At 43.2% G+C, this 12,848-nt stretch overlaps 1 protein-coding gene across 5 annotated transcripts in view; it reads left to right on the forward strand.

Annotated features, from left to right (window-relative positions):
* Positions 1 to 12,507, forward strand: part of ccdc142 (coiled-coil domain containing 142) — a 29,479-nt gene extending 16,972 nt beyond the window's left edge. For 4 of the 5 annotated variants that reach the window (XM_079670927.1, XM_079670929.1, XM_079670928.1 and 1 more), the window contains 8 exons: positions 4,156 to 4,322; positions 4,911 to 5,063; positions 7,741 to 7,855; positions 8,752 to 8,929; positions 9,903 to 10,013; positions 10,587 to 10,687; positions 11,307 to 11,472; positions 12,126 to 12,507. In XM_079670927.1, coding sequence (XP_079527053.1) covers positions 4,156 to 4,322; positions 4,911 to 5,063; positions 7,741 to 7,855; positions 8,752 to 8,929; positions 9,903 to 10,013; positions 10,587 to 10,687; positions 11,307 to 11,472; positions 12,126 to 12,234 — 1,100 coding nt within the window. In that variant the 3' untranslated portion in view covers positions 12,235 to 12,507. Of the gene's footprint in view, positions 1 to 4,155; positions 4,323 to 4,910; positions 5,064 to 7,658; positions 7,856 to 8,751; positions 8,930 to 9,902; positions 10,014 to 10,586; positions 10,688 to 11,306; positions 11,473 to 12,125 lie in introns of those variants that run through there. The other variant, XR_013806367.1, reaches the window with a different exon arrangement.
* The last annotated feature ends 341 nt before the right edge of the window (positions 12,508 to 12,848 follow it).

Genomic DNA, 12,848 nt, shown 5'->3' on the forward strand with positions numbered 1-12,848 from the left:
TGATTTCATTTGAACGGGACGGAGCAAAACGAGAAGCATCCGGACCCGAGTACTGTGGATGGAAGGAACGAGGTATTTGCGATCTACAATGACAGAGAAGAGACTGTCAAGTTTGGCTGTACTCAGCATTGAATCAAAACGCACTAAAGTTTTGGATCTTAATCAGTTTGTGAGGCGTTTTGCTGTCCAACATGGTAATCGCTGCATCATAACAGTGATTGACAGCTGATATCTGGAATAATATGATTGTTAATATTACATATTAATTCAGACAAACATCGATGAGACAGTTAATTAATGTACTTATTGCAGCAGTCTGCATAGATTTCGTACCCCTGGTCTAGGAGTGAAATAAATTAATTCAGTTATTGTTCAGTTAAAATGCATTCAATTATGTCTGCCATCTTATATATTTCTATTTAAGGCTTTACTGATGTGCCACAATAATGTCACCTAATGTTATTCAGTTAAAATATAAATATTTTGGCTTTCCAAGTTAACATTGATTGATATACTGTATACAAAACAATTCATACAAAAGGCCAAGGGACGTGCACAGACATTTTGGGGGGCGGGTGCTCAAGTGAGAAAAAGGGCACTTCCCGTAATCATTTATAAAAAAATGTTTTAAACAAAAAGTTAAATATAGTTGCACATCTCTGACTTACTGACCGTTTATTTGTAATACCCTCACACTCAAGCAATTGTTTAGTACTCAACAGAATTCTACAAAAATAATCAGTAAACACAGAGACAATGGTCTTCTTTAGTGTTCACTAAGCACAAGAGCAGACAACAAACTAGTCAAATGAATAGTTATTAAATGAGCAGCCAAAAATCAAAATGATGAAGTTACTGTTTAAGGACATTACAGGCAAACATATCGGTTTTTCATGTATTTGTTAGTTTGGTCTATTTTGCTTCCATGTTTTCTTTCACTCTAATGGAAATAAAACTTCTGTGAAACACATATAAAGGGTGTACGTTTTACTACCATGTCTGAATTCATCTATAGATTTAAAGCTAATCTGCATTTAAACATAACATTTCAGGGGAAAATACTGACTTTACGTAAGTAACTATCAGGAGAAGTTGTGAGGTGATATGTTTTTTTGTTTTATCCTTTTCACCTGCAATGCCTTGGTAACTGCATGCAAATTAGCGCATTTTAATCAAGCCTAGTTAACGCCTCATTTGCATATCAATGGGCCGATTGTGATGACGTTATTAGATACACATTTTACTGTATTCACTTGAAGTGTCTCCCCTTAAGTAGGCCTACAGTACATTAGCCTGTATGCCCATGATAAATTGCCTTAGCTACACCTTGAGCTAACTTATCCATTAGCGAGTAGCCTACCTTAGTTAACTATATTTGTTATTGTCTTTTAGCTAATTAGCTGTAAACTCGAGGCACTGGCAGTTTAGTCATTTGTTCATCACCACTGACCTTCAAAATAAGCCAAGAAAAGCCGGCATAACATGGGAAGGTAAAGTGGGAGGTGCTGCTACCTGTCTGTCTGAAGGGACTGCCGATGTGGAGGGGGACGTGGAGGGAGGGAGGGAGAGCTACGGAACTTCAGTCTAATCTCCCGACCTGATATTTTAATTTTGTATTCAATCAATATATTGTTGGAAAGGGAAACTGTGCGCAAACAGCAGTAGATATATATTCATTTATAAAAATAAAAAAAGGGGAGAAAAGGGTACTTTCTCTGGAGGAAGAAAAGGGGCAGGGGCTCAAGCCCACTTTGATGTCTGTGTGCACATGCCTGCAAAAGGTACATGGTAGAAGGTAATGTCCACACATCAACAGAAGAGGGGGTTCATACCACAAACAGACCTGAGAAGTCACTGTGAACAGGCAGAGAGAAACATCTCTGAGAGGAAAGGTGTTAAGTTGTAACGTAGACAGTGAAGACAGCACAGCAGAAGATCAACATGTTACATTATATTACATTACATTGCATTTAGCTGACGCTTTTATCCAAAGCAACTTACAATAAGTATATTCGACCAGGAAGATACAACCCTGAAGAAAACAGAATCATATAAGTACACCAGGTTTCATAGAGCCAAACATTTCAAGTGCTACTCAACTGGCTTTAGATAAGCCAGTCCTTTATTAGTATATAAGTGCTTTGTTAGTAATTCTATCGCTCAAAGTGGAGTCTAAAGAGATGAGATTTCAGTCTGCGCCGGAAGATGTGCAAGCTATCTGCTGTCCTGATTTCAATGGGGAGCGCATTCCACCATTTTGGAGCCAGGATAGCAAACCCACGTGTTTTTGCTGATGGGAACTTGGGTCCCCCTCACAGTGCGGGTGCAGCGAGCTGTTTGGCCGATGCAGAGCGGAGTGCACGTGTTGGGGTGTACGGTTTAACCATGTCCTGGATGTAGGAAGGGCCAGATCCATTCGCAGCATGGTACGCAAGTACCAGTGTCTTGAAGTGGACTCTAGCAGTTACTGGAAGCCAGTGAAGGGTGCGGAGGAGCGGCGTGGTGTGGGAACATTTAGGAAGGTTGAAGGCCAGACGAGCAGCTGCATTCTGGATGAGCTGCAGAGGTCGGATGGCACATGCAGGTAGACCAGCCAGGAGGGAGTTGCAGTAGTCTAGGCGTGAGATGACGAGAGCCTGGACCAGAACCTGCGTTGCTTTCTGGGACAGCTGGGGACGTATCCTCCTGATGTTGTAAAGCGTGTATCTGCAGCAGCGGGTTGTTGCAGCGATGTTTGCAGTGAAGGACAGTTTGTTATCTAGGATCACACCCAGATTCCTTGCAGTCTGAGTCGGGGAAACAACAGAGGTGCCGATGTTGATTGTTAGGTCAAGAGCGGGACAATCTTTTCCCGGAAGGAAAAGCAGTTCAGTCTTGTCAAGGTTGAGCTTAAGGTGATGAGCGGACATCCACTGAGAGATGTCTGCTAGGCAAGCAGAGATGCGTGCGACGACCTGGGTCTCTGAGCGGGGAAAGGACAGAATTAGTTGGGTGTCGTCAGTGTAGCAGTGGTATGAAAAACCATGCGGGCTAATGACAGATCCGCGCGAGTTTGTGTACAAGGAGAAGAGGAGGGGACCAAGAACAGAGCCCTGAGGGACCCCTGTAGTTAATTGACAAGGGTCGGACTCGGACCCTCTCCAAGTTACCCTGTCGGTGCGGTCTTTGAGGTATGAGGTGAGGAGGGAAAGTGCAGTGCCTGAAACTCCAAGTTCTTGGAGAGTGCGAAGGAGGATCTGATGGTTCACCGTGTCGAATGCAGCAGACAGGTCCAGAAGGATGATGACAGAGGAGAGGGAGGTTGCTTTAGCCGTGTGCAGTTCCTCAGTGACAGCAAGGAGGGCAGTTTCAGTTGAGTGACCTGCCTTGAAACCAGACTGGTGCGGATCCAGAAGGTTGTTCTGATGGAGATAACAGGAGAGTTGTTTAAAGACAACGCGTTCAAGTGTCTTAGACAGGAACGGGAGGAGAGAGACAGGCCTGTAGTTTATAACATCAGACGGGTTGAGAGTGGGTTTCTTTAGGAGAGGGTTTACTCTTGCCTCCTTGAGACTGTTTGGAAAGTGACCAGAAGTTAGAGAAGTGTTGATGAAATGGGTGAGAAACGGTAGAATATCAGGAGCGATAGTCTGAAGGAGGTTTGAGGGGATAGGGTCCAGAGGACAGGTGGTAGGGCGGGCAGAGGTAATGAGGGTAAGAACCTCACTTGGAGAGAGAGGGGAGAAGGAGGCTAGTGTGTGTATTGATTGTATTGACATGTATTGATTTGTTGTTTTATTTTCAGGAGTTATCTTCATTCTTAAATAAGTGAATCCTTATGGGGCATTTGCAAACCGTGTACATGGGGAACATTCTCTATTGTTTTCATAACGGGAACATTTTCCTCATATCCTCTGACAGAGTGCATCAGATTCCCAGATATGTGAAATACTTCAGAGACAAACTAGAGCTCTGTCCTCTTGGTCTTGGATTGTGTGATTGTCTCCAGCCCCCCCAATGTCCCTCAGGTGGGACAGAAACGCTTCTTTAATGCTTCTTCCAACCTAATGACTGATTGCTTGAGGAAATATTCTTTGAGAACAAATCATACCAAGTACATTTCTGTTAGTAGGCAGTGAATATAGCCTCTCTCTTTCTCTGTGTCTCCTCCCCCAGATTCGGTACGGCTCTCCCCCCCCAGGCTCACTTTGCAGAGTCAGACCGTTAGCTTGCTGTTAGCCACCGTGCAGCTGTCTACAGTGTGGGTCATGTCCAAGGCTTACCAGTTCTTGTCCTCATGGAGCCTCAACAAGTTCCTACTCATCTCACAGGGAGACCTCAAGGTAGGTTACCCACTCGTATCAGCCAGGAGACTCCCATATTACATTTTCAACAGAATAAGGCATGAAGATACATTCAAAGATTCAAAGGCGTTATCATCATATGCACAGAAGCTACAGTGTAGATATGGCAATTAAAAACATTAAAATAGTGCAAAATGAAACAGTAGAATAAAAATAGTCCAGATGATGTTGCAGACCATTGTGCAAGTAATGCAGATGAAGTCAACTATCTACATGTCAGGAAAACCAATAAATACAATAAGCTAAATCATGCAGAGAATGTTCTAAGTGACCAAGTTTCACAGCCTTAGAGTCAGGGCTTCTAAATTCAAAAACATATTCAAATGATGTGATTTTTCCTTTTTTTAAGATAATGTGTACCAAACAACATTTGGGTGAAGTCTGTAGAATACCTTCTGTTGGCCGGGACTTCTCTGCAGCTCCACAATACTTGATTCAGATATTTTCACATATTTGGATTGACCAAATATTGACAGTGATTTGGATATTGCACCAGTTGTAGCCTTGAACCCTAACATCCAATCAGCCTCAGTTTGATGAAGTGTGTGTGATGTCCTCTGTGTGCAGGTGCTCTCAGAGTCATTGGAGATGATGCTGCATCAGACTAAATCCCTGATGATACATTTAGATAGTAACCAAAGTTCCAGTGTCCACCCCCACAGCCAGCTCCTGCTGCGGCGGCGCCTGGGAGCGTTGCACGGAGCGGTGTCCGAGCTGCAGGTGACTCTTCTGCTCCTTTCTTTACTAGTTTCAGAACCTCATCTTAAGCTGCCCTTTCCTCCATGTTCTGCAACGCAGTTAAAGCCCTGCTTAGATTAGCTATGAGTATGGTATGGAATCCTATTTTATATTCAGCAACTTTCATGTTATAATAAGAGAAGATGATCTTACTGCATTGATCCCAATCTGGGATTTCTTTCCTCCAAGCAGCATGTTAAAAAACATAATAGTAGAAAAATAAACAAATATATACATATTGACCTTGAAAGATAAAACTCTGTAGACTATCTGTCAAATAAACCCAATGAAGGGCCAAATGACAGCTTACAACATTTCAAAGTAGGATATTATTGAGTGTGCAAGGAACAGCATATTCTATATACCGGTACATGTGTGAATACACTATATATACAGTGGGGCAAAAAAGTATTTAGTCAGCCACAAATTGTGCAAGTTCTCCCACTTAAAAAGATGAGAGAGGCCTATAATTTTCATCCAAGGTATACCTCAACTATGAGAGACAAAATGAGAAAAAAAATTCCAGAAAATCACATTGTCTGATTTTTAAAGAATTTATTTGCAAATTATGGTGGAAAATAAGTATTTAGTCAATAACAAAAGTTCATCTCAATCAGAGTTGCGCTAGACTTTTTCGCTGCCCGTCATTTTGACGGACAGGATCGCAACATTTCCGTCAAAATCCATTATTACCCGTCGGTCTGTACACAACTGACGGGGGGGGGGGGAAGAGCACGCTCGTGAACTGTCAATGGGGGGGGGCTCGTGAAATGTTAGCGCCGGTGTTGTGCATGCTCATTGCACCTCGCGGGAGCGCGCCACAGCGTAAAGCATAAACTCCCAAACATTTCAATGATTTGTACGGCATAGTTAGGTCTGGAAACGACATAAGGGCATAACACCGGAGCCCTGCTGCGGGGAAACTTTGCCGCTGTTCTGAGTTTGTTCTAATCCGTCAAAATGACGGACTGCTTTCAGATTTTTCCGTCATTGTCAAAAGAATTCCGTCATAGACGGAATATATTCGGTTAACGCGACCTCTGATCTCAATACTTTGTTATATACCCTTTGTTGGCAATGACAGAGGTCAACCGTTTTCTTTAAGTCTTCACAAGGTTTTCACACACTGTTGCTGGTATTTTGGCCCATTCCTCCATGCAGATCTCCTCTAGAGCAGTGATGTTTTGGGGCTGTCGCTGGGCAACACGGACTTTCAACTCCCTCCAAAGATTTTCTATGGGGTTGAGATCTGGAGACTGGCTAGGCCACTCCAGGACCTTGAAATGCTTCTTACGAAGCCACTCCTTCGTTGCCCGGGCGGTGTGTTTGGGATCATTGTCATGCTGAAAGACCCAGCCACGTTTCATCTTCAATGCCCTTGCTGATGGAAGGAGGTTGTCACTCAAAATCTCAAGATACATGGCCCCATTCATTCTTTCCTTTACACGGATCAGTCGTCCTGGTCCCTTTGCAGAAAAACATCCCCAAAGCATGATGTTTACACCCCCATGTTTCACAGTAGGTATGTTGTTCTTTGGATGCAACTCAGCATTCTTTCTCTTCCAAACACGTCTAGTTGAGTTTTTACCAAAAAGTTATATTTTGGTTTCATCTGACCATATGACATTCTCCCAATCCTCTTCTGGATCATCTAAATGCTCTCTAGCAAACTTCAGACGGGCCTGGACATGTACTGGCTTAAGCAGGGGGACACCTCTGGCACTGCAGGATTTGAGTCCCTGGCGGCGTAGTGTGTTACTGATGGTAGCCTTTGTTACTTTGGTCCCAGCTCTCTGCAGGTCATTGACTAGGTCCCCCGTGTGGTTCTGGGATTTTTGCTCACCGTTCTTGTGATCATTTTGACCCCACGGGGTGAGATCTTGCCTGGAGTCCCAGATCGAGGGAGATTATCAGTGGTCTTGTATGTCTTCCATTTTCTAATAATTGCTCCCACAGTTGATTTCTTCACACCAAGCTGCTTACCTATTGCAGATTCAGTCTTCCCAGCCTAGTGCAGGTCTACAATTTTGTTTCTGGTGTCCTTTGACAGCTCTTTGGTCTTGGCCATAGTGGAGTTTGGAGTGTGACTGTTTGAGGATGTGGACAGGTGTCTTTTATACTGATAATGAGTTCAAACAGGTGCCATTAATACAGTTAACAAGTGGAAGACAGAGGAGGCTCTTAAAGAAGAAGTTACAGGTCTGTGAGAGCCAGAAATCTTGTTTGTTTGTAGGTGACCAAATACTTATTTTCCACCATAATTTGGAAATAAATTATTTAAAAATCAGACAATGTGATTTTCTGGATTTTTTTTTTTTCTTCTCATTTTGTCTTTCATAGTTGAGGTATACCTAGGATGAAAATTGCAGGCCTCTATCATCTTTTTAAGTGGGAGAATTTGCAAAATTGGTGGCTATATATATATATATATATATATATTTGGCAGATTCCTTCTGGTGTGACTTGCTGTTTAAAGGGTCAGATTCACGTCTCACAGAGAGCCTAGTAGCTTACTGCTTATTTATACCTGCTTTATCATCAGACTGACAATGTGATATGAGTGCTGAATGCTTTTAGGAAGGCCAGATGTTTTCCCCTTCTTTCATCACGCTAAGCAAAGGATGTGGGTGTCATGTGACCCTGCTGCTCTCTCCATCAGACCTTCTCTTCCCTGCTGCTGCACACCTTCTCCAGTGACTGCAAGAGGATGTCAGGGGAGATCTTTGAGCAGACCATGCCCTCTGCTGGACACTGGAGACCCAGCCTCAGGACAGGTGCTCACCTCTGACTGCTGTTGGTCTTCAGTCTATGTTTACACTCATCTCTGCAGACGATAACATTTTAGCTCCTGTAAACTCGGCTTGTAACTAAAGAATGCACACACTCTTGATTGCTTTGGCATACATCCATCTCCGTGGTTTTGTTTGAACATTCTAACATAAGAGAATGGTAGATGCAATCTACATCATCAATGAATCAAAGGACCTGGGCCGTTGAAGGTAACTAGTGCAGTGCGTGCTCAGGTTTAACTTGTGAGAGTCTGTACGTGTGCTGTAGCATTACAGAGTGCGCATCATGAGTGCAAAAGCTCCCATGAAAATGTTCTGGGCTCAATAAAGTCAAAGCCCCATTATATGTGTTTGCTCCAGCTGTAGTCAACTTTTTGGAACAGTCAGTCAGCTTGGCCAACATTATAGAGATGTCTTTCATTATAATGCGGTATTGTTTTGCCCCTGTACCGCAATGCTAAGGACAAAGGTAAACCTTGTTTAACACTCACACACAATCACTTGATATAGTGCCCTTCATGAGACCCAAGGACGCTTTACAATAGAACGAGGGGCCGTCGGGGGAACAAAAAGGAAAAACATTCACACTGCTAATCCAATTCCACACGCATGCCGAATTATTAGGAAGATGATTAAGTCTTGTCATACTCAGCACTCATGCGGTTCAGTATATCATATATAATACAGGTATAAAGCTTAAGGGCATCTGCATGTTGCTTCAGTTAGAATAAAGATGCCTGTCAGAGGGCCATCCCATTGCATCATTTCACATAACAATAACATACTTTATTTGTACAGTACTTCTTCAAAGGAATCACCCTGCTGTATAGCGTGGACCTCTAAAAGAATGTTGGATTGTGTATTTCTCTGTCGCTGTGCAGGTTTTCCCAGCAGCCCCAGTGAGTATGTGACTCTGGCAGCTCAGACTGTGATTGGCCAGGTTTTAGAGGGCGTAGCTCCACTGTCCGAGGATGCCCGTGTCCAGGCTCTGAGCATCACAACCACAGCTTTCATGGAGGCTTGGATGGAGCATATCCTGAAACAGAGGATCAAATTCAGGTCTGCTTCTCACATCGCACATTGATGCCCACCACCATGTTATCCACCAAACAACAGCTTTGAGATCTGACTCCCAGCCAGACCGTCTGTTTTATCTCACACCCCTCTCTCTTTGATCACTTTTGTGCTTTGGAATAGAAATGACCACTTTCCACATCCATCAACACTATTACAGTAAAACAATTACAGTATATCATTTCATACTTATTACATTATACACATATGTAGCTGTTTATTGTGAATGATGACTATTATTATGTAAAGCACTTTGAGGAGTCGTAAAAATTAAGCGCTATTTATCACCAAGTGTTCAGTCTGCTGCCGTCTGGCAGGCGGTACCGCAGCATCCGGACTAAAACCACCAGACTCAGGGACAGTTTCATCCCACAGGCCATACGACTGTTAAACACCTGACCTCAGTAAAGTGCCTCCATAACCCAAAGCATTCATCTTAGAATTAATTTCATTTATTATCTTAATAGTTATCACTGGATCAAGCAGTATTTCATTGTATTTCACTACAATATTCAACCTTACATTCTGTCCTTTGATATTGTATTCTACTTACATGTACCTGGTCACTTTGAACATTCTCTGCATCATTTAGCTTATTGGATTGATTGATTTTCTGACATGTGTATATAGTTCATTTCATCCACATTCATTGTAGACTGAACTAGCAACATAACCTGCACTATTTTATTCAAATGTGTCGTACACTGTTTCATTTGCACTGTTTTTATTTTATTATTACTTATTTTTTCTGATGTCATATATAAGATGTTGCATTGTTTAGTAGTTTTTCATTGCCATAACTACTGTAGCTACTGTGCATTTGACAATAACACCCTTGAATCTTGAATATAAATACAGTCCATTTACCATGTATGTATTCATATATGTATGTCTATATATATATATATATATATATATATATATATATATATTAACCCCCCCCCCCCCTCCTCCTCAGTGTGCAGGGGGCTCTCCAGTTGAAGCAGGACTTTGATTCCATCAGGGAGTTGATCCAGTCTGACAGATACGGTCTTTCAGAAGAACTCCACCAGCGCCTGCTCAGCCTCCGGTACCTCCATCTGTCTTATAACTTCTAACCTGCCCTTTATCTAGCTATTCCCGACACCTCGGTGAGCTGGTATTATTTCAGATGATGTCTTTACTCCACTAGGACTAGCATTAAAGTACACTCATCTCAAAGAGAGAGAAGATGCTGGGACCATTCCTATAGTGATGTGCCAGACTGTAAGTGTACATGTGACATTTAAACAAACACACAAGTTAACTTGTAACAAGATTCAGATCAGGAGAAAGTTGCCTATTGGCTTCTTAATATGGATGCTCTTCCTGGTCACTAGACAGGTCAGAAATTTCATATAAAGCAAAAAAAGATAGAAAATGAATTGGTGTCAGTAAATGAGTTGAGTTGGACTGTTGCCCTGCTCAGTTGGACTGTTGCCTTGCTGTCTGAAAGAGCTGAAACAATCACCCAATATACATTTCTTGACATTGTATTCTGAGAGCCATGTTGTTATTGTTGAAACACCAGGATGAGGAGCCCTCCCCTTTGTGCAGATCATATTCCAGAGCGGTCTGGGATAGCAGGTTGAGTGACCCCCCCCCCCCCCCCCTCTGTGTGCAGGGTGTTCCAGCAGGTGGACTCAGCCGTGATGTGCCTGCTCCAGCAGCCGCAGGCCAAACCGTACCTGAGGCCCCGAGCCTGGGAGCCGTTCACTCGATGCTGTGAGTATCACAGGAAGTCATGGTTACCACTCTGGACCCAGACTCACATGTCCAGCTTTAGTAGGTTGGATTGAAGAAGCCAGAAATAGTACATAAAGACCCCCCTCCAGAGCCTTTCCCCTAAACTTCTCATTGAGAACGTAAACAACAGACTTTGCAGTAGTTGGCACTCAGCTGTGAGGCCCCGGGACCCAGTCCTGTCGAGGACCAGACTGGCCTGGGGGCCCTTTTACGCATGTCTTTCCCTCTATCTCCCCCTTTCACATTTTGGTGGAAACTTTAATTTCCTTAAGAAAAACTGATAAATGATTCATAAACAAGTTTGTCTTTTGTTATATTAAACAAAGTAATAAAGAAAGCCCAAACACAATTGAAATCCATCTCAAATGCAGGAACAGAACCTCTTCATCCTCAGATGATGAAGAGGTTCTGACTGCATTACTGCAGTTCAGTGCTTTTTAAAGATGGATCATAACATTATTCAGGTACATTGATCCGACACATCTGGAGTACTGAACTTCATTTCCCAGAGATACTAGTTGGAGACAGACAGCTGATGGTTTTGTGAGTGGTGCCACACTAGATGGAGTGTGTGTCAGCAGGCTGTATGTGTGTCCAGGCCCGGCCAGCAGCAGAGACAGCATGGACGCAGCAGGCGGGAGCAGTATCACCAACCTGAGGAGCATGGAGGGGGAGGAGCTGACTCCGTGTGGTCCTTCAGTGGTGACCTCTGACCTCCCTCCTCTGAACCCCTCCTCCCCTGGAGAGCCCTACCTCGCCCCCAGGTAAAGTGTTTTAAAAGACCCCTATTATACTCTTTTTCAACGACATATCACAGGTCTCAGATATATACAGAACCTGTCTCTGATTGGCTGAAACACCAAACAGATCATTGCAGCATCCCATAATCCCCCAGCTGCTGCTTGAAAGAAGTCTGATCCACAAGAGTCTGACTTAACCCTATATCTCACTGCATTGTTACTTCTGAAGTTATCAAGTCTCATCTCAAGTGTAAAGACATATTCTGAGTGGAAATGAGAGCAATATACTTGGCAAGACTTCAGCTTATAGCAATGGCCCCGTTCTAGACACTTTCTCTTCTGTTCCAACTTTGTGCTCCCTGCCATTCTCCCCATGAACTGTTATTGCTCTGGTTAATCCCCCCAAGCCTCCCCCATATCTTGGTGTTTGATGCTGAGAAGTGGTCAGGGACAAAGTTGAAGCTATGTTCAAGGTCAAGCCCCGCTGCAGTGGAAACAGGACCCATCTGATTTGTCTTAGGGCTCTGGCCCTGGAACCACTTCTGTGGAAAGCCTGTGTGATTCGGTTTGGAGCGGGAATCATTCCTAATGTGTGTGTTAACGTAGCCTCAAAAGAAAGTGAGGTGTTAACTTATGTTGTGTGCTGTGGTGATGAACTCTCTTCCTGTTGCTCTCAGTGCCGCTCTGGGTGCTGCTCAGAGGGAGTGGCTGGAGCTGAGGATCCACAGCAGCACCCCCCGCTGGAGGCTGCCGGGACTGCACTGCCTCTGGAAGTCTGAACCCTGACCCCACACACACACACACACACACACACACACACACACACACACACACACACCGCTCTTTGGAATCAAAGTCGTAGTTTGATGTATTCATTACAAACATTTTATTTTGGTTGTGAATATGTTTTGCAAATAAGAATGTGAAAACCCCCATGTATTATTTGTAATAATGTAAAGAAGATTTCATAATTTCTTTTAAAATATGTAAGATATTTGCTTTACCACTTTTCAGCAAACATATTTTTTTATTTGTGAATAAAACATTTTTTATTCAATACTTTTGACGATATCTTTGTATACAGAAGTTTTTCAGCTGCTTTTATAAAGGGGGGGGGGTTACCGTCAGCCGTCACCTGAAAAAAAAAATCTATATTAAATATTTTGGGTATACACTCAACACTTGTACCCTAGTATAAATGAGAACTTTTGATATATATATAGGACACAGACTGGACTGCAGCACTCTGTGGGGGGGGGGCTAAAGACAACCAAATGGGAGCTGTCCCTTTGTGAGGAGGGGGGCTGAGACTCTTCCTTTGTTTGGGCAGGGACAGGGGACAGGTAAGACTCAGGCCATCCCTGTTCTTCATGCTGTCCCCATCTTTGAAAATGGGTTCT

Source organism: Notothenia rossii (assembly GCF_949606895.1).
Source record: "Notothenia rossii genome assembly, chromosome: 3".
Classification (NCBI taxonomy): Eukaryota; Metazoa; Chordata; class Actinopteri; order Perciformes; family Nototheniidae; genus Notothenia; species Notothenia rossii.